Raw genomic sequence first — 14,672 nt, 5'->3', positions numbered from 1 at the left:
TTATTATTATTATTATTATTATTCAAAGCTGACTATGGGGTGTGGCACTCATCTCAGTTTTCAGGCTGAGGGAGCCAGCGTTTGCCCACAGACAGCTGTCCGGGTCATGTGGCCAGCATGACTAAACCGCTTCTGGTGCAATGGGACAGCATGACAAGTGCCAGAGCACACAGAAACGTCCCTTCCCACCGCAGCGGTACCTATTTATCTACTTGCACTGGTATGCTTTGAAACTGCTAGGCTGGCAGAAGCTAGGACAGAACAACTGGGGCTCACCCCGTTGCATGGATTCGAACAACTGACCTTACGATCAGCAAGCCAAAGAGGCTCAGCGGTTTAGACCACAGTGTCACTTGCGTCCCTTAATAATGCCAGTCTGGTGCCACAAATAACTGCAAATCTAATGAGAATCAAAATCTCTGCTTAATATCTCCAGTCGCCACCCACTGCACTTCCGACTGCAAGAAGTGCCAGATTTATGCACGGGCTAAGCAGGCTGCAGCCCAGGGCCTCATAATTTAGAGGGGTCTTGACCTCTTGCCATTTTTTTTTAAGGCAAATTTTACTATCTAGGCCCAGTTGCTTAGTAACATTAACCATGTGACGTATGAGTCTATGACTGTTTAATAGTTACACAAGTGCATATTTACTGTTTAGTGAAGTTTATGGAAGCTTTAAAGCTATTCAGAATCAAATAAATTCAGCTATGAAGCAATACAAGTGTTCAGATCACCATCTATCACTGTAGCGTCCATTTTGAGAACAAGTGATACTTACTTTATATCATTGTGAATCACAACAATATTTAATTTTGACTTTTTGTGAAAATAATAATAAGTGATATGAAAGTGGTGCTAGTAAACGAAAGTGACAAAAAGAACAGAAGTAAATATTCAAAATGTTTAAAGCCTTACTTAACCCTTAGATAAAGAATCATGTTTGCAAACAGAAAAAAATCAAGCAGACTACACTGTGCATACTGAATACCAAACAGAACACAGCCTCCCAAGAACTTCAAGAACTGTTGTCAGTAACTACCACTACAAGTACAGAAACGTCTAGAGAAAGTAACAATAAAGTGACAAGATCGTCAGCCAAAAAATTAACAAAAGGCACTGAAGGAACATGTCACAAGATAGCTATACCAGTGAATGAGCTTTATTGTTTTTTATCAGACCTACAAAAAGATGGGTAGTGCTAAAAAAAAATTATTTCCTCGAGTCATAAGTTCCTAAACATTTATCAGACACAAGATGGGAGGGGAGACTCACGCCAAAGCTACTGCAGCTACTAGCGAAAGTTATGCTTACATTGTAGAAGTCCTCAGTCTTATTTACTATAATGAAACAGAGAAAGGAGAAACTAGATGACATGCTGGAAATCTTTTGCACAAAATGGAAAAATTTGAATTTATTTCCTTGTGTCACCTTTGGACACATTTGCTAGACCAATTTCATAAAGTTAGCAAGTCACTCCAAAGTTTACATACTTCACTGAGCATATGTGCAAATATTTACAGCTCACTATTGTAGCTCATATCAAACACTCAGACTAATTTTGATTAAATTGAACAGCAAACAAAATTTACTCTACCAGATGTAGAGTACAAAACTGTCAAAAGAAGGCAGAGAGTGCAAAAAAACAAATCAATGATGGTACAAGCACCCAAAGACTTAGACAAATTTTCTCCAATAGACAAGTTTTAGGGTAAATTCCTTTATCCCTGTCACAGATGCTCTTGAAGCCTACCTAGACGGAAGGGAAACCGTGTATAGGAGTACAGCTGGCAATTTTTTGTGAATCTGCAAGTGAACAAGGAACAGATTCACAATGGCAGTAAAATGTTGATGAAAAAGTATCCAAAGGATGTTGAGCTTAGCCTACTCAAGGAACTCTTGTCCTTCCACCTGTATGTCAAAGAAGCTTACCCTGAAAAATAAAATTTAAGCCACCAAGATATGTATGAAATAATATTCCATACATATTTGGACAGTTTTTCCAAATATAGAAACAATTTTCAGATTGTTCCTGTGTTTAATGGTTGCAAACTGTACTAGCGAAAGATCAATTTCTAGACTAAAAAGGATAAAGAATGATGTACAGTCAACGATGTGCCAAGACTGCTTGTCTGATCAAAGCATTCTCTGCACAGAAAACGATAAACTGCAACTTACTAATTTTAATGTTATAATTGGTAAGTTTGTATCCAAATGAGCTCGAAAGAAACTGTTCTGACTTTGTAGATAGTGTAATGTTGTAACATAACTATTATTTCCCTAGGAATGTTCTATGTGAATGTCTTCATTAACAATGTTTTTATCAATGCTAAAATTTCAGAAATGTTCTACATTCGCTGAGTAGCTACAGAAGGTCCGTATAGATAAAGCCAGCAAAGGTCCGTATAGATAAAGCCATGGTTTTCCCAGTAGTGTTGTATGGAAGTGAGAGCTGGACCATAAAGAAGGCTGATCGCCGAAGAATTGATGCTTTTGAATTATGGTGCTGGAGGAGACCCTTGAGAGTCCCATGGGTTGCAAAAAGATCAAACGCATCCATTCTTAAGGAAATTAGCCCTGAGTGCTCACTGGAAGGACAGATCATGAAGCTGAGGCTCCAATACTTTGGCCACCTCATGAGAAGAGAAGACTCCCTGGAAAAGACCCTGATGTTGGGAAAGATGGAGGGCACAAGGAGAAGGGGATGACAGAGGATGAGATGGTTGGACAGTGTTCTCGAAGCTACAAACATGAGTCTGACCAAACTACAGGAGGCAGTGGAAGACAGGAGTGCCTGGCGTGCTCTGGTCCATGGGGCCACGAAGAGTCGGACACGACTAAACGACTAAACAACAACAACAGGTTTCCTAGCCCTGGGGCTGCAGTTGCTTTAATCTGGCCCTGGCTGCAAAGGTACCTGGAGAAAGGCCTCAGATAACACTCATAGAATTGTATAGTTAGAAGGAACCCAAAGTGTCATCCAGGAATCACAACTAAAGAATCCTTGACTGATAGAACTTACTGTCGGAAAGTTCTTCCTAATGTGTGGTCAGGATCTCTTGTGTTGCGATTTTAATCCACTGCTTCAGGTCCTACTCTCTGTTGCAGCAGAAGTCAAGCTTGTTCCATCTTCCATGTGGCAGCCCTCTAACTATCTGAAGATGCCTATTGTATCACCTCTCAGTCTTCTCTTCTCCAGGCTAAACACATCCAACACCCTGAACCAATTTTTGTGTGTTTTCATACAGTAAACCGCCCTGCGGTCCTCAGATGAAGGGTGGAGATTAAAGCAACATACAAACAAAAATAAAATAAAGTTGTGGTTTCCAGACCCTTGATTATATTGGTAACCCTCCTCTGTACATGTTCCAGTTTGTCAATATCCTTCTTAAACTGTGGTGCCAAGAGCTGGACACAAAACTCCAGGTGAGGTCTGACCAAGACGAAATGTTCCTGAGCTCCTTGTCACAAACTCCAAGAAATTAAGAGCAGCTGCGTAGAACTGATGGCTGCTGACTGACCCCAATAAAGTCAGTGACTTACTTCTTCCTTCAGCCACACTCCCTCTCGGCAGTAGCTCCTCCCTGTCAGACCAAATGCTCTAGCAGAGCACACAGCAAAACACAAACACACAAGCAAGCCTTCAAACAAGCTACCAGCCTTAATCCAAAAAACACAAGCTCACTTTGTTCTGTCTCTTCATCCAATTCCTTCACAACCACCTCTGTTTACTAGCACCTGGTCACAATGGATGCACGGACTGATGTGGAAGAAGGTGATCCAACAGGTATTTGGTCCCCAGCCATGTAGGGCTCTAAAGGTTAAGGCCAGCACTTTGAATTGAGCTTGGAAACTTTTATCAGGAGGGCTCACAGTTTGTGTGGTAGCCTCAACCAACAAAATGTTCTGCTTGCTTCCTTGAGGCTCATGAGACAAAGATGGACCTAACTAGTAAACTCAGAAAGGCTTGGATAAAATACAGTGGTACCTCGGGTTAAGTGCTTAATTCGTTCCAGAGGTCCGTTCTTAACCTGAAACTGTTCTTAACCTGAAGCGCCACTTTAGCTAATGGGGCCTCCCGCTGCTGCAGCGCCGCCGGAGCCCGATTTCTGCTCTTATCCTGAAACAAAGTTCTTAACCTGAAGCACTATTTCTGGGTTAGCGGAGTGTGTAACCTGAAGCGTATGTAACCTGAAGCCTATGCAACCCGAGGTACCACTGTAAACTCAGTTGATACAAGCAAATTATCAACAAGGGTATTGGAACAACGTATTGGTTTAGGTGTGTCAAGAGACCTTGCAGGTCAGGTTAAGGGCAGTAAGGTTGACTAGACTGATTGCAAAAGCACAAAGTAATAATCTGTTGTTTGTTGGATGTCCCAGTTAAAATATCTGGCTCATAGGCAGATTATGAAGAAACTCACATATTTCAGTTTGAAGAAATTGGTTTGCCCTAACCTCTCACACATTGTAGTGGAGCTTATGAACTCAGCTCCTCTACGTGTGTGTGCAAACGCTAAGGTGCTTCTTGCAGAATACATTTTATAATCCACGCCTCAGAGTACTTTATGGATACAGCATTTTAGTCTGAGTCAGTGATCACAATCAGTTATTAATTTATTTATGCCTATCCTTCATGTCTACATCTCATGAACAGACAGAGGCTGTTTTATTTGTTTTTTTGTTTTAAAGTGAATCATCTTTCTTCTGACATCTCATTAATGTTAAGCTTCTTCCTGTATGATTCCTGCACCCGTTGCACCCCTTTTTGGACTGTGGCCATTTTATATGCTTAAAACAACGTGAAACATGCCTGAGAGTTAGCAATGAGCAATGCTGTTATTGTTTCTTGGCAACCAACTTTAGGGCAATTGCTAAACCTAACCAGAGTGAACAAGAGAGAAAGAATCATGTACTATGAAGTTAAATTAATAGAAGTACTAGATTTTGCCCTGACCTGTCTAACTTGCAAAGTATTTTTTTTAAAAAAACCATTAACACCTCAGCTGTAGGTTTCCAGAGAACTAATTTAACCCCTCTTAGAGCAAGTTTGTTCATTTGTTTATTCTTAGATTAAAATACTTCTGTATTCCTTTCCGTAACACTGTCAAAGCTGCTGACTATAACATGATTATACAGTTTTGAATTAACAAAAAGAAAAAAGTAATAATAAAAACAAAACAGTTACAGCAGCAAAAAAATAAATATTATTTAAGCCACTCTAAACAGCCCAAAGGCTTTTCCTAAAAGAGCCAGTTTTTGGCCACACACCAAAAGCTCAGCAATGGGTAAAAAGGAGTTATACAGAGTTACATAAATAAATGGAATTGTACTGTGTGACATTACAATGCATGGCTCTGAGAAATGCTGCCTTCTAGCGTGTGGAGTGGCCTCTTTGGGAATGGCACTTCACAACCCAGAAGATTTCTTAGTCATGCTTCATAGTATCATGCAGTACAACTTCATTTGTGTGCTCAAGTGGCAAATGTCAGAGACCCCTCTATGCCCTTCAGAATCTCTTCTCCATCGGATAGAAACTAGTAACTTGAAGGCAAAGGAAACTGTGGGGCTAAAATTGCTTAGCTCCTGGAAAGAGACTCCATTCTAGACTTCTCTTCCAAAGCGTTCTTGCAAATATACACAGTGATGTTTGCTTTCCGTTCCACAAGAACCGAAGAGGGGTTGCATCCTTCTCTGTTTACCCCTGTCCTTTCTTGGTCCTCATGAATTACATGTGCTAAAAGCACCCTCTCAATCTATGGTTACTGCAGGTACCACATACACACTTTTAACTGCCTTTTGATTGCTTATCTGCTCCCACCTTGAACACATTACAATTTGTATAATGAGTTTTTGATGAAGAGGAAATGCTCTTTACTAGGGATCAGAGAGAAATTATATTTGCATTTTAATACAAAATTATCTAATTTGCACTTTCAGAAACAAAACGCAAACCAAAATACAGCTGTCTTTTGACAAGAATTTGGGGAAATGTAGCTCATTTAAATTACGAGCTGGCCCCAAAACAGTCTGTAACAAGGACAGAAATTGTAAAATGCAATCTTTCCCCAAATAAGAAAGTACTATATTTTCACAGGCAAAATTTCTACAATTAAGGCCAAACCTTAATCAAATGATTCCATATTCTCTTATTTCAAGCCATATTATATGCTTGGGAGCCTTATAAATCAGTGTGTTCCACTTTTTAAATAAAAATTTAATGGGCAAGTTTTCTATGAAATGGAACTTTTTAAAAGATAAAAAATATATAAATTTGGTTGATATTTTGAGCATCAGTGTTTCAATTCCATTGTAATATAAAAATTTAGTCACAGAAAATTTGAATTGTTATTGTTAAATTTAGTACACAACATTTACGGTTATGTGCTTTATATTGAATTAACAATGTATCTTTTAAAACCTCCTGTTTTGATGCATAGAAAAAAATGGTGACTAAAACACACTAGAAAGACAAGAAACTTATCCCTGAATAGATAATGTGAACTGTACATTTTCCAGTGCTTCGGCAAAGATGGAAAGATGAGCTCACAAGAATTCTGGGCTAAAAGTTGTCAACTACTTTATGGTCCTGAATTAGATGATCACATATTTTACTTTTCCTCTGTGGAGCCTATGACTTATTTTCAGTGCATAACATCAACAATGCCCAATAATTCAGACAGCTGTTCCATATTTATTTTTAAGCACATCTTTCAATATGTGCTCTCATCTTGGTCTATATTTACCCTCTATTGTACAAGCTCTGCACTTTCTCATTTCACCTGTTGTTTCCTCTAATAATTGCTTGTGAGGCTCCGACAATCAATCCCCAGGGTAAAGGGTCAAAGCCGTGCCTTAAAAGTTATTCTGACGGAAAGAAGCTTTCGCCTTTCTCTCCATCTATGGAAAAAGGCTGTTTAAATTGTACTGATCTATCCCTGAAATCCTTAAAAAGAAAGCTGATTCAAGAATACAGAGAAGCAGTTGTTGGCATCCATCTGTCTTGAGAGACAATGGAGTATGCCTATGGGGGTGAAGTCAAACCGCTGTGTTAGCAGCACCAAAGTAACCTCCCCAGGGTCCTGGGCTGCCCAGACAACAAAAGTCTTCTCTTGACCTCACTGATGTGATCCAAAGGAAAACAGACCAATATGTTCGGTACCAGTTTCCCTGCAGGAGTTGCCAGAAGGAGGCGTACAAGGCACCATTCAACCATTTGAGGTATTCCACTCCGGATTTGTGTAGGTTTTACTCCTTCGCCTTTTCTTCACCTGAAGATGTCCCACAAGGCAACAGGCTTTTAGGATCAGAGTTTTCCTTTCCTAGATAGGTTACCTTCCCAGGTTGACAAGTCCCTATTGGTCTTGTAGACTCCATCCACCAGAGCCTGTCTTCTCACGCAGGGCAAGTCCCTAACTTACTTAGGGTATGAGACACATTGGCTACTGTCACCTGGTTTAACTGAGTAGCTGAAGCCATTCCTGGGGTATGGCCACTGTCATATGCTGACAGCTTCTAGCAGCCACAGTTGAGAGCAGAGTGCGGGGTGGGGACCAAAGGTGGACAAACAACCCAGAAGGAGCACAACATGTCCCCCACCAGAGGTACTACCCCCCCCAACACCCCATACACCCTGGAGAGGCAGTAATCTTAGGTCATTTAGTGGAAGGCCCACAAGCCTTCATGTTCTTGGCAGACATGCTCTGGGGCAGCGTTGCCAAATTATCAACTTGGAATTCTAGTGCCAGGGCCTATATTTTGACTCAAACTTCTCATACATATACATGATTTACTGGAACTGAGTAACGAAACTTAAAACTCTGACATATTAAGACAGATTGGTTTAAATCAAACTGAATGATTGTAGCCAATGCCAGACAGATTTCAGTAGAAAACCTCTAGTTCAAGCATGACCTCAGCTAATACTATCATCAGCCTTATGTTTTGAAAAATGAGGATAACAATAAACTACCTTATAATGTGGCCATAAGAACTGGTGGCTATAAGGATTTCTGAGATCAGGTATGTGAAGCACTTTGAGATTTCAGGAAAATGAGCATAGTAGAAGCAGGCGCTTGTGTTCATATATCAACCCGTATCGAAAACAAGCCTTCTATTCTGCAGAAATATTTTCTGTTATTATTTAACTATCTGAACCTGATCCAGCTATTTTCACCACTACCCCCAACCTGATGTTGCCTGGAAGATCTGTGAACAAACTCATGAGATCCCTACTATGTGTATCATTTTTATATATGGTAAATATAGCTCATGTCCTTTCTGATTCTGCAATTTCTCCCATGGGCTGGGAGAGGAGACGACTGGGAGTCCAACTGTAGGTGGGAGATCAACAATAGGCAGAGCCAACTAGTTCTAGGTTTATCCCCATCCTCCTCCCTAATGACTTCTACAAGGACAACACTGAGACTAAGGAGGAGAAAGCTGACAGCCAGTGACATTTGCTGGTCTGCCTGTAAGTAAGAAGAAAGGAAGATGGGGGCTGGCTAAGGGAAGACTAATCATGGTGGATCAATGTCCCATTTGGCCAAACAGATGAATCTTTACTGAAAGCACATCCACAAGAATCTGCCCCCAGGAGTGTCATATGTTCAAAACAAAATTACGTATTATTATTATGGTATTAGGAAATAAAAAGTAGATAAGAGTAATTAATGGGGGGGGGCAATTACTCTTATCTACTTTGTATTTCCTAATACCAAGGAAGGAGACTTTCCATTCCTTTCTGCCCTTGTCTATGGAAGAAAATGCTGTTTTGTAAAAACAAAGTTCAATTCACCACAGAACACTAATTCTATCTAGCCTATCCCTCTTCGTATAATTATGTGGTAGCTAATACAGTAAGAAAATATATTTTACTAACGCCAGTAAGAACAGCATTTTGCTATTGGTAAATGTCCATAGTAATTACTTTTAACATAGAAGGCCACTGAAGGCAACAAATGAATCTATCATCTCTTGGTCTTAATGTTTAATGTACAGAAACCACAACCCACAATATAAAACTGATGTTGAACTAATTGCAAACTAGTGATTTCCACTATATATAAAAATCAAACTCTGGCATCAAATTTAACAACAGCTTCCAATTCAACTACAGCTTCCAACAGACTATTATGGCATATATTCATTTTATTCCTTTATTGATTGCCGGCATTGGACCGCTAAAGAATAGTTAAATAGCAAACATTTTAGATTTACTATATCTGAATACCTAAGAAACACTATCTATCTATCTATCTATCTATCTATCTATCATATTTATTTATTTATTTAGTTAGTTTCATCCAAGGGTCATCCTTCATCCAAGGATCACAAGACCATTTACAGTATAAAAACCAAAAAATGCCTAACAAATAAAATAATACCCTCCACCCCAAGTTTAAAAGGTCATAGATAGTTTAATCTGCCAATGGCCTGGGAGAAGAGGAATGTTTTATTATGTTTTTATATATGCTGGAAGCCACCCAGAGTGGTTGCGGCAACCCAGTCAGATGGGTGGGATATAAATAAAATAAAATGTTGTTGTTATTATTGTTATAAAGCGAATGGTGGGGGGATCTCTTTAATTACCTCTATCACATCCCACACTTAAGATCCCCCCCCCCCAATATTTCTAAACTTCAAAGCCCCGCTGCTTTTAAATGGCTTTAAAAGGAAAGTATTCCAGCACCTCAATCATTTCAGCAGCACTTTTTCTTGCTCTACAATATTAATTAATTAAATTTGTATACCACCCTATACCTGTAGATCTTAGGGTGGGGTTTACAACATAAAACAAATGTGTAAGGAGAAAGTCCAATATGGTCATACTTAAATTCAAAAGAGGAAGTTTAGCAGCTGCAGTCAAGTTTTCTGATAGCTATTTTGGGTGTCTCTAAGTGCATGTCCTCAACAGAGATTTGTTCTGAGGTTCATGCGATCTGAGTGCAATCAAGTAGCTAGCTAAATACTGTTAAGAATTGGTTGCAGGCAATCTTATTTGAAAGAAGGGAGTCAGGAAGATCAAATCTTACATCAAATCTCAAAAGTTCAGAAGGGCTGCCTTCAGATGTACATTTATCTAGTCACTCATTATTACACCCTGTCCTTTTGATAGCTCCCTCCATTTATTTCAATACATCAAGATCACCATCAAAGTTTGTTCCATTTCATTCATACTCACACTGAAAAGGTGAGGCAAGCTGATCCTGGTTTATCCTTAAAGGCAATGAACTCTCTGTAGACTGTTCTCCTGAAATCACTTTCTTTGTTGCGGAGTACTTGGGCTTGATAACATATTCCTGTTTTGGGCCATGATGTACATTCATCATCAAAGTCTGGGATGAAAGGGGCATCATTCTGTTTGAAGAAACAAGAACAGAGAAAATATTATTTTCTGTGTGTTATTACATTTGCTATATACTGGGAATGTCCATTTTATGAGTGACCAAGTCTGATATCTTACTACTTCATGGATGTAGCAGATTATATAATTTTTAAAAATTATTTATTCAATTTAAATCTCATACTTCCTCCCAAAGGAGGCCCATGGCAGCAAACACATCAATATCATTAAAAACATTTTTTTTAGTTAAAAGATCATACTATAAACTGCTATTGTTGCTATTTAAAGGTTGCACATAAATTAATCAACAAATAATTTGTCCAACATGTGGGCCCAACTGTGGAACAGACACACTTAGTGGGCCAGGAGGGCTTATATACCACATGCAGCCTCTACCTCACGGGACACTTGTGTGAACTTATGTACTACATTGTTATAAACCCAAATATCATTCATTCTAGAGCCCAAGGAAGTTCTCTTGATACACAATATTCTTGGACTGCCTTTATTAAACAATTGTGATAGGCAGAACTGAGCAAAGTGACATTTGGCAAGAGAAATACTGTCTAGACTAAATAAGCCGACCCTAACTCCAACCATCTTTCATAAATGCACATTATTTTCTGTAAGTCTGAAGCTCAGCTGCACAGCCAGCAACTGTTAAAAGAAACTGGCTTTTTTTCAGAATGATTTCTAATATTCTTGACTTTTTTCTATTCTATTTCTCAAATAAAGTAACAAACCAGTTAACCAAATTATATGGGTTGATTTAAGATTCTTCACACACACACACACACACCAGGCACAATGAACATTTTCTTGCATTTTCTGAACATAAAGGTAAACGCTAAAGGGACCCCTGACCATTAGGTCCAGTCATGACCGACTCTGGGGTTGCGGCGCTCATCTCGCTTTATTGGCCAAGGGAGCTGGCGTACAGCTTCCAGGTCATGTGGCCAGCATGACTAAGCTGCTTCTGGTGAACCAGAGCAGCACACGGAAACGCCATTTACCTTCCCGCCAGAGCGTTACCTATTTATCTACTTGCACATGACATGCTTTCAAACTGCTAGGTTGGCAGGAGCAGGGACCAAGCAACTGGAGATCACCCCGTCACGGGGATTCGAACCGCCGACCTTCTGATCGGCAAGTCCTAGGCTCTGTGGTTTAACCCACAGCGCCACCTGCGTCCCATTTTCTGAATATAAGATGTTCTTTAAAAGAATCTAGTGGGGTTTTTTCAGTTTTCTACATGCTACAGTATGTACATATCAAGGATGAGGAAACACAATAACACCATACATGTAACTGAAGGATACAGTAAAGAACATTGCAAGCATAATGAACCCAGCTTAGAATTGTCTGTCAGATAGTCTCATAAAAATATGCAGAGGTTGATGAATTGTTTTGGGGACTATTGGATTTCTGTCAGAGCATGTTTGTATCCAGTGGGGGTTTTTTGGAAGAAAAATAGGTGCCAGTATGCACCATGCTCCCCCTTGCCTGCCCCCCCCCGCTCACTCATTACCCCCTCACCTTTGCCACTTCCTCCTCCTGAGTCGCTGCTGCTTCCCACGGAAGACACAGCCTCCTAGAGTTGCTTTGGCGCGAACCTTATCACCAAAGCACCTTCCAGGAAGCTGCCTGACGATCGTAAAAGTCGCGCCAGAGCAGAGGCATTTTGGCGCAACCCTTACGATCACCAAAGCATCTTCCAGGAAGGTGTGTGACAAACATCAGACACATTAGAAATACATAATGATTCCATGTAGAACAGGCATCGGCCCTCCAAATGTTTTGAGACTACAATTCCCATCATCCCTGACCACTGGTCCTGTTAGCTAGGGATGATGGGAGTTGTAGTCCCTAAACATCTGGAGGGCCGAGATTGCCTATGTCTGATGTAGAACTTCAGATATGATGTTGGTCTGCAAGCCACAGCTGCTGTTATGGATGTTGGCTTGATCACTGAAAAAGACGAGAGACTTGTAGTTGATCACAATAAAATCAAGAGGGCCCAAGAAACAGTTATGAAATGCCTGGATCAGGAATTTTTGTCAGAGGGGTGAAATTGACTGCATCTTCTTTGATGGCTGTGAAGATACAATTAAAGCTATGCTGAAAGCAAACAATTCAGATCAGCAGTTACCCAGCATTATTCTGTGTGCAGTAAGCCAGGTGGAAGATATCTCTACCCATTTCACTTCAGAGAAAGGCTCAGAGAGAGAGAAAACCAGCTGAGGTTATTGCTAATAATCTGGTAGATTTCATGAAGAAGGGCATTGATAAGAGACTGCAGGCCATTGGTGGTGATTCTACAAATGTTAACACCGGCTGGGAGGGTGGTACCATGCACTGGGTAGAGGTCAAGCTTGGTCATAAGCTGATCTGGTTGGTTTGTGCCCTCCACACCAACGAGTTAACCCTGCAACATTTGATCACAGGACTCGATGGGAAGACGTTGTCTAATAGCAAATGGACACATAACATTGGCAACATGCTTGACATTGCTACAGAATTTGAAATTGATCCTTCATCCACCAAACTCTCAGCTGGAAAGCATCTGACTTCACTGAGTGACGTATTCATCTTTTTTCCTTTCATTCATTTGCTTTTAGGAACATATGCATTGTGCCCCAGTTTTCATTTTCTGATGCGAAAGGGCACCTTGGGTCTATGATACAATGGTAGTTGATGCAAATGTTCTGGTTAAACAGAAGGCCATATGTCCCCATGGCTGCACATTATCCTCCTGACTCTACATATCAGTCGGTTTTAATCAACTATGTACAATTCCTTGCTAGTGCAGATGCAGAAGAAGTCTAGTGAGAGAAAACACAGTTAAGGAAGAATGGCTCTGCAGAAAGAGTTGCAAATCAGGTTGCAATTACCTAACTTCATCCTCGCACAAGCAATTCTTAACATGTGAGCTGGGTACTCAGTGCAGTAATTTCTGCGGTTGGAGAGACGCAGACATTTTCCAATCTCCAAGACCACAGTAGTTGCAATAGCCAAGTGTGTCACATATTCCTGGCTCATATGGCACAGTTGCTTGCACAAGTACACAACAGGGAGAGAAGGGACTACTCACAGAAATGAAAAATGTATTATCATATCTGGACCTAAGAGTTTGCTGAATGTCAGAGCAACTGTTGGTGCCTTTTGATTTGTGAAGCATTCAAACATTGTAGCCACTATTTACTTGGGGAGTAAATGGGCACATATTTTACACTTTCTCGTTTCTTAAATCCAAATTCATCACTCTGGAATGCAGAGAAATGCAAACATAGCTAACCAAAGAACACTGTATCCCTGATTTCAGCCCATGATCAACACGGATAAAGTACGTGAAAAGGAATCTAGCCCTTCTGATGTAAAAATAGGTGTAACTTCAGTCCAATGTCAGCTTGCAAGTAGCAACTATGAGGCTATTTCTGACACATGCCTGAACCAACAAAGTCTGGAAGAACTTGGCATTCTTATTTCAATACCACTTTGCCTATATTTTCTTAAGTGCTCTGGACCAAAAGCCCAGACTGCATACCAGAGGTCTAGGAATAGGTTGTTTTCTTATTTGCAGTAGGTAAATTTAAAGCCTATAAGTCATTCCTTTGGCTTTTAAGAAAATCTCTAGTTTCTTCTAAAAAATGCATTTTGTTCCTCCTTTTTTTCCTTCACAAGAAATTTCACATTTGATTAAGAACTCTAAAGACTGTGTACCAAATATTTTCAAAAATACAAACTGGAAAATAACTATATATTTTTTGTTTCTACACTTTAAGGTATTTGGAAAAGCCACATATAAATATCATTTTGGAGCCAAAGAACCACAGCCCAAAATACGATTTTGACCTGTATTTCTGAAAACAGAAGTCCCCATGCTGCCAGAGGGCAGATTTATATTGAAACTGAACAAATATCCAAAAGCAGTTTGTGATATGGAAAGGGATCAGCTGTTCTAAAGTGACAAAGTCAAGAATTCCACAACGCTATGCCCAGCCATTGAGATTTTGGACTTCAACTGCTGTAAATAGATTTTCCACATGTAATGGTTTTGTTTGTTTACAAATACTGCATGGCATTCAAACTTTTTGATCTTGGCTTTGTGCTACAAAGGCAGAAAAGAAAGACAGCTTGACTGGTACTCCCCACTGCAGAATAAATTTCTGCTCAGTCCAGAAACTGAATCCTGTCATCGACAAGTTAAAATCATGTAAATAAATAAATAAAAGCTATAAGGTGTTTACATCCTTAGGGTTAGGTTTGAGAAGTTTCTTTCCACATTCTTTTGATTTACATGGTTCATTACAGGATGTCTGCTCCAGATCTCTT

The 14,672-nt window shown here is 39.9% G+C and overlaps 1 protein-coding gene across 12 annotated transcripts in view; it reads right to left on the bottom strand.

The window, feature by feature from the left end:
- The window catches only part of LTBP1 (latent transforming growth factor beta binding protein 1), a 177,022-nt gene that overhangs the window by 133,732 nt on the left and 28,618 nt on the right, over positions 1 to 14,672 (bottom strand). For all 12 annotated transcript variants that reach the window (XM_083604175.1, XM_083604180.1, XM_083604181.1 and 9 more), the window contains exon 4: positions 10,179 to 10,354. In XM_083604175.1, coding sequence (XP_083460301.1) covers positions 10,179 to 10,354 — 176 coding nt within the window. The remainder of the gene's footprint in view (positions 1 to 10,178; positions 10,355 to 14,672) is intronic.

The sequence above is a fragment of the Podarcis filfolensis genome (genome assembly GCF_964270895.1).
Source record: "Podarcis filfolensis genome assembly, chromosome: 3".
Lineage (NCBI taxonomy): Eukaryota > Metazoa > Chordata > Lepidosauria > Squamata > Lacertidae > Podarcis > Podarcis filfolensis.
Note: the sequence above shows the minus strand (reverse complement) of the source record. Positions and strands in the feature narration are given on the sequence as shown.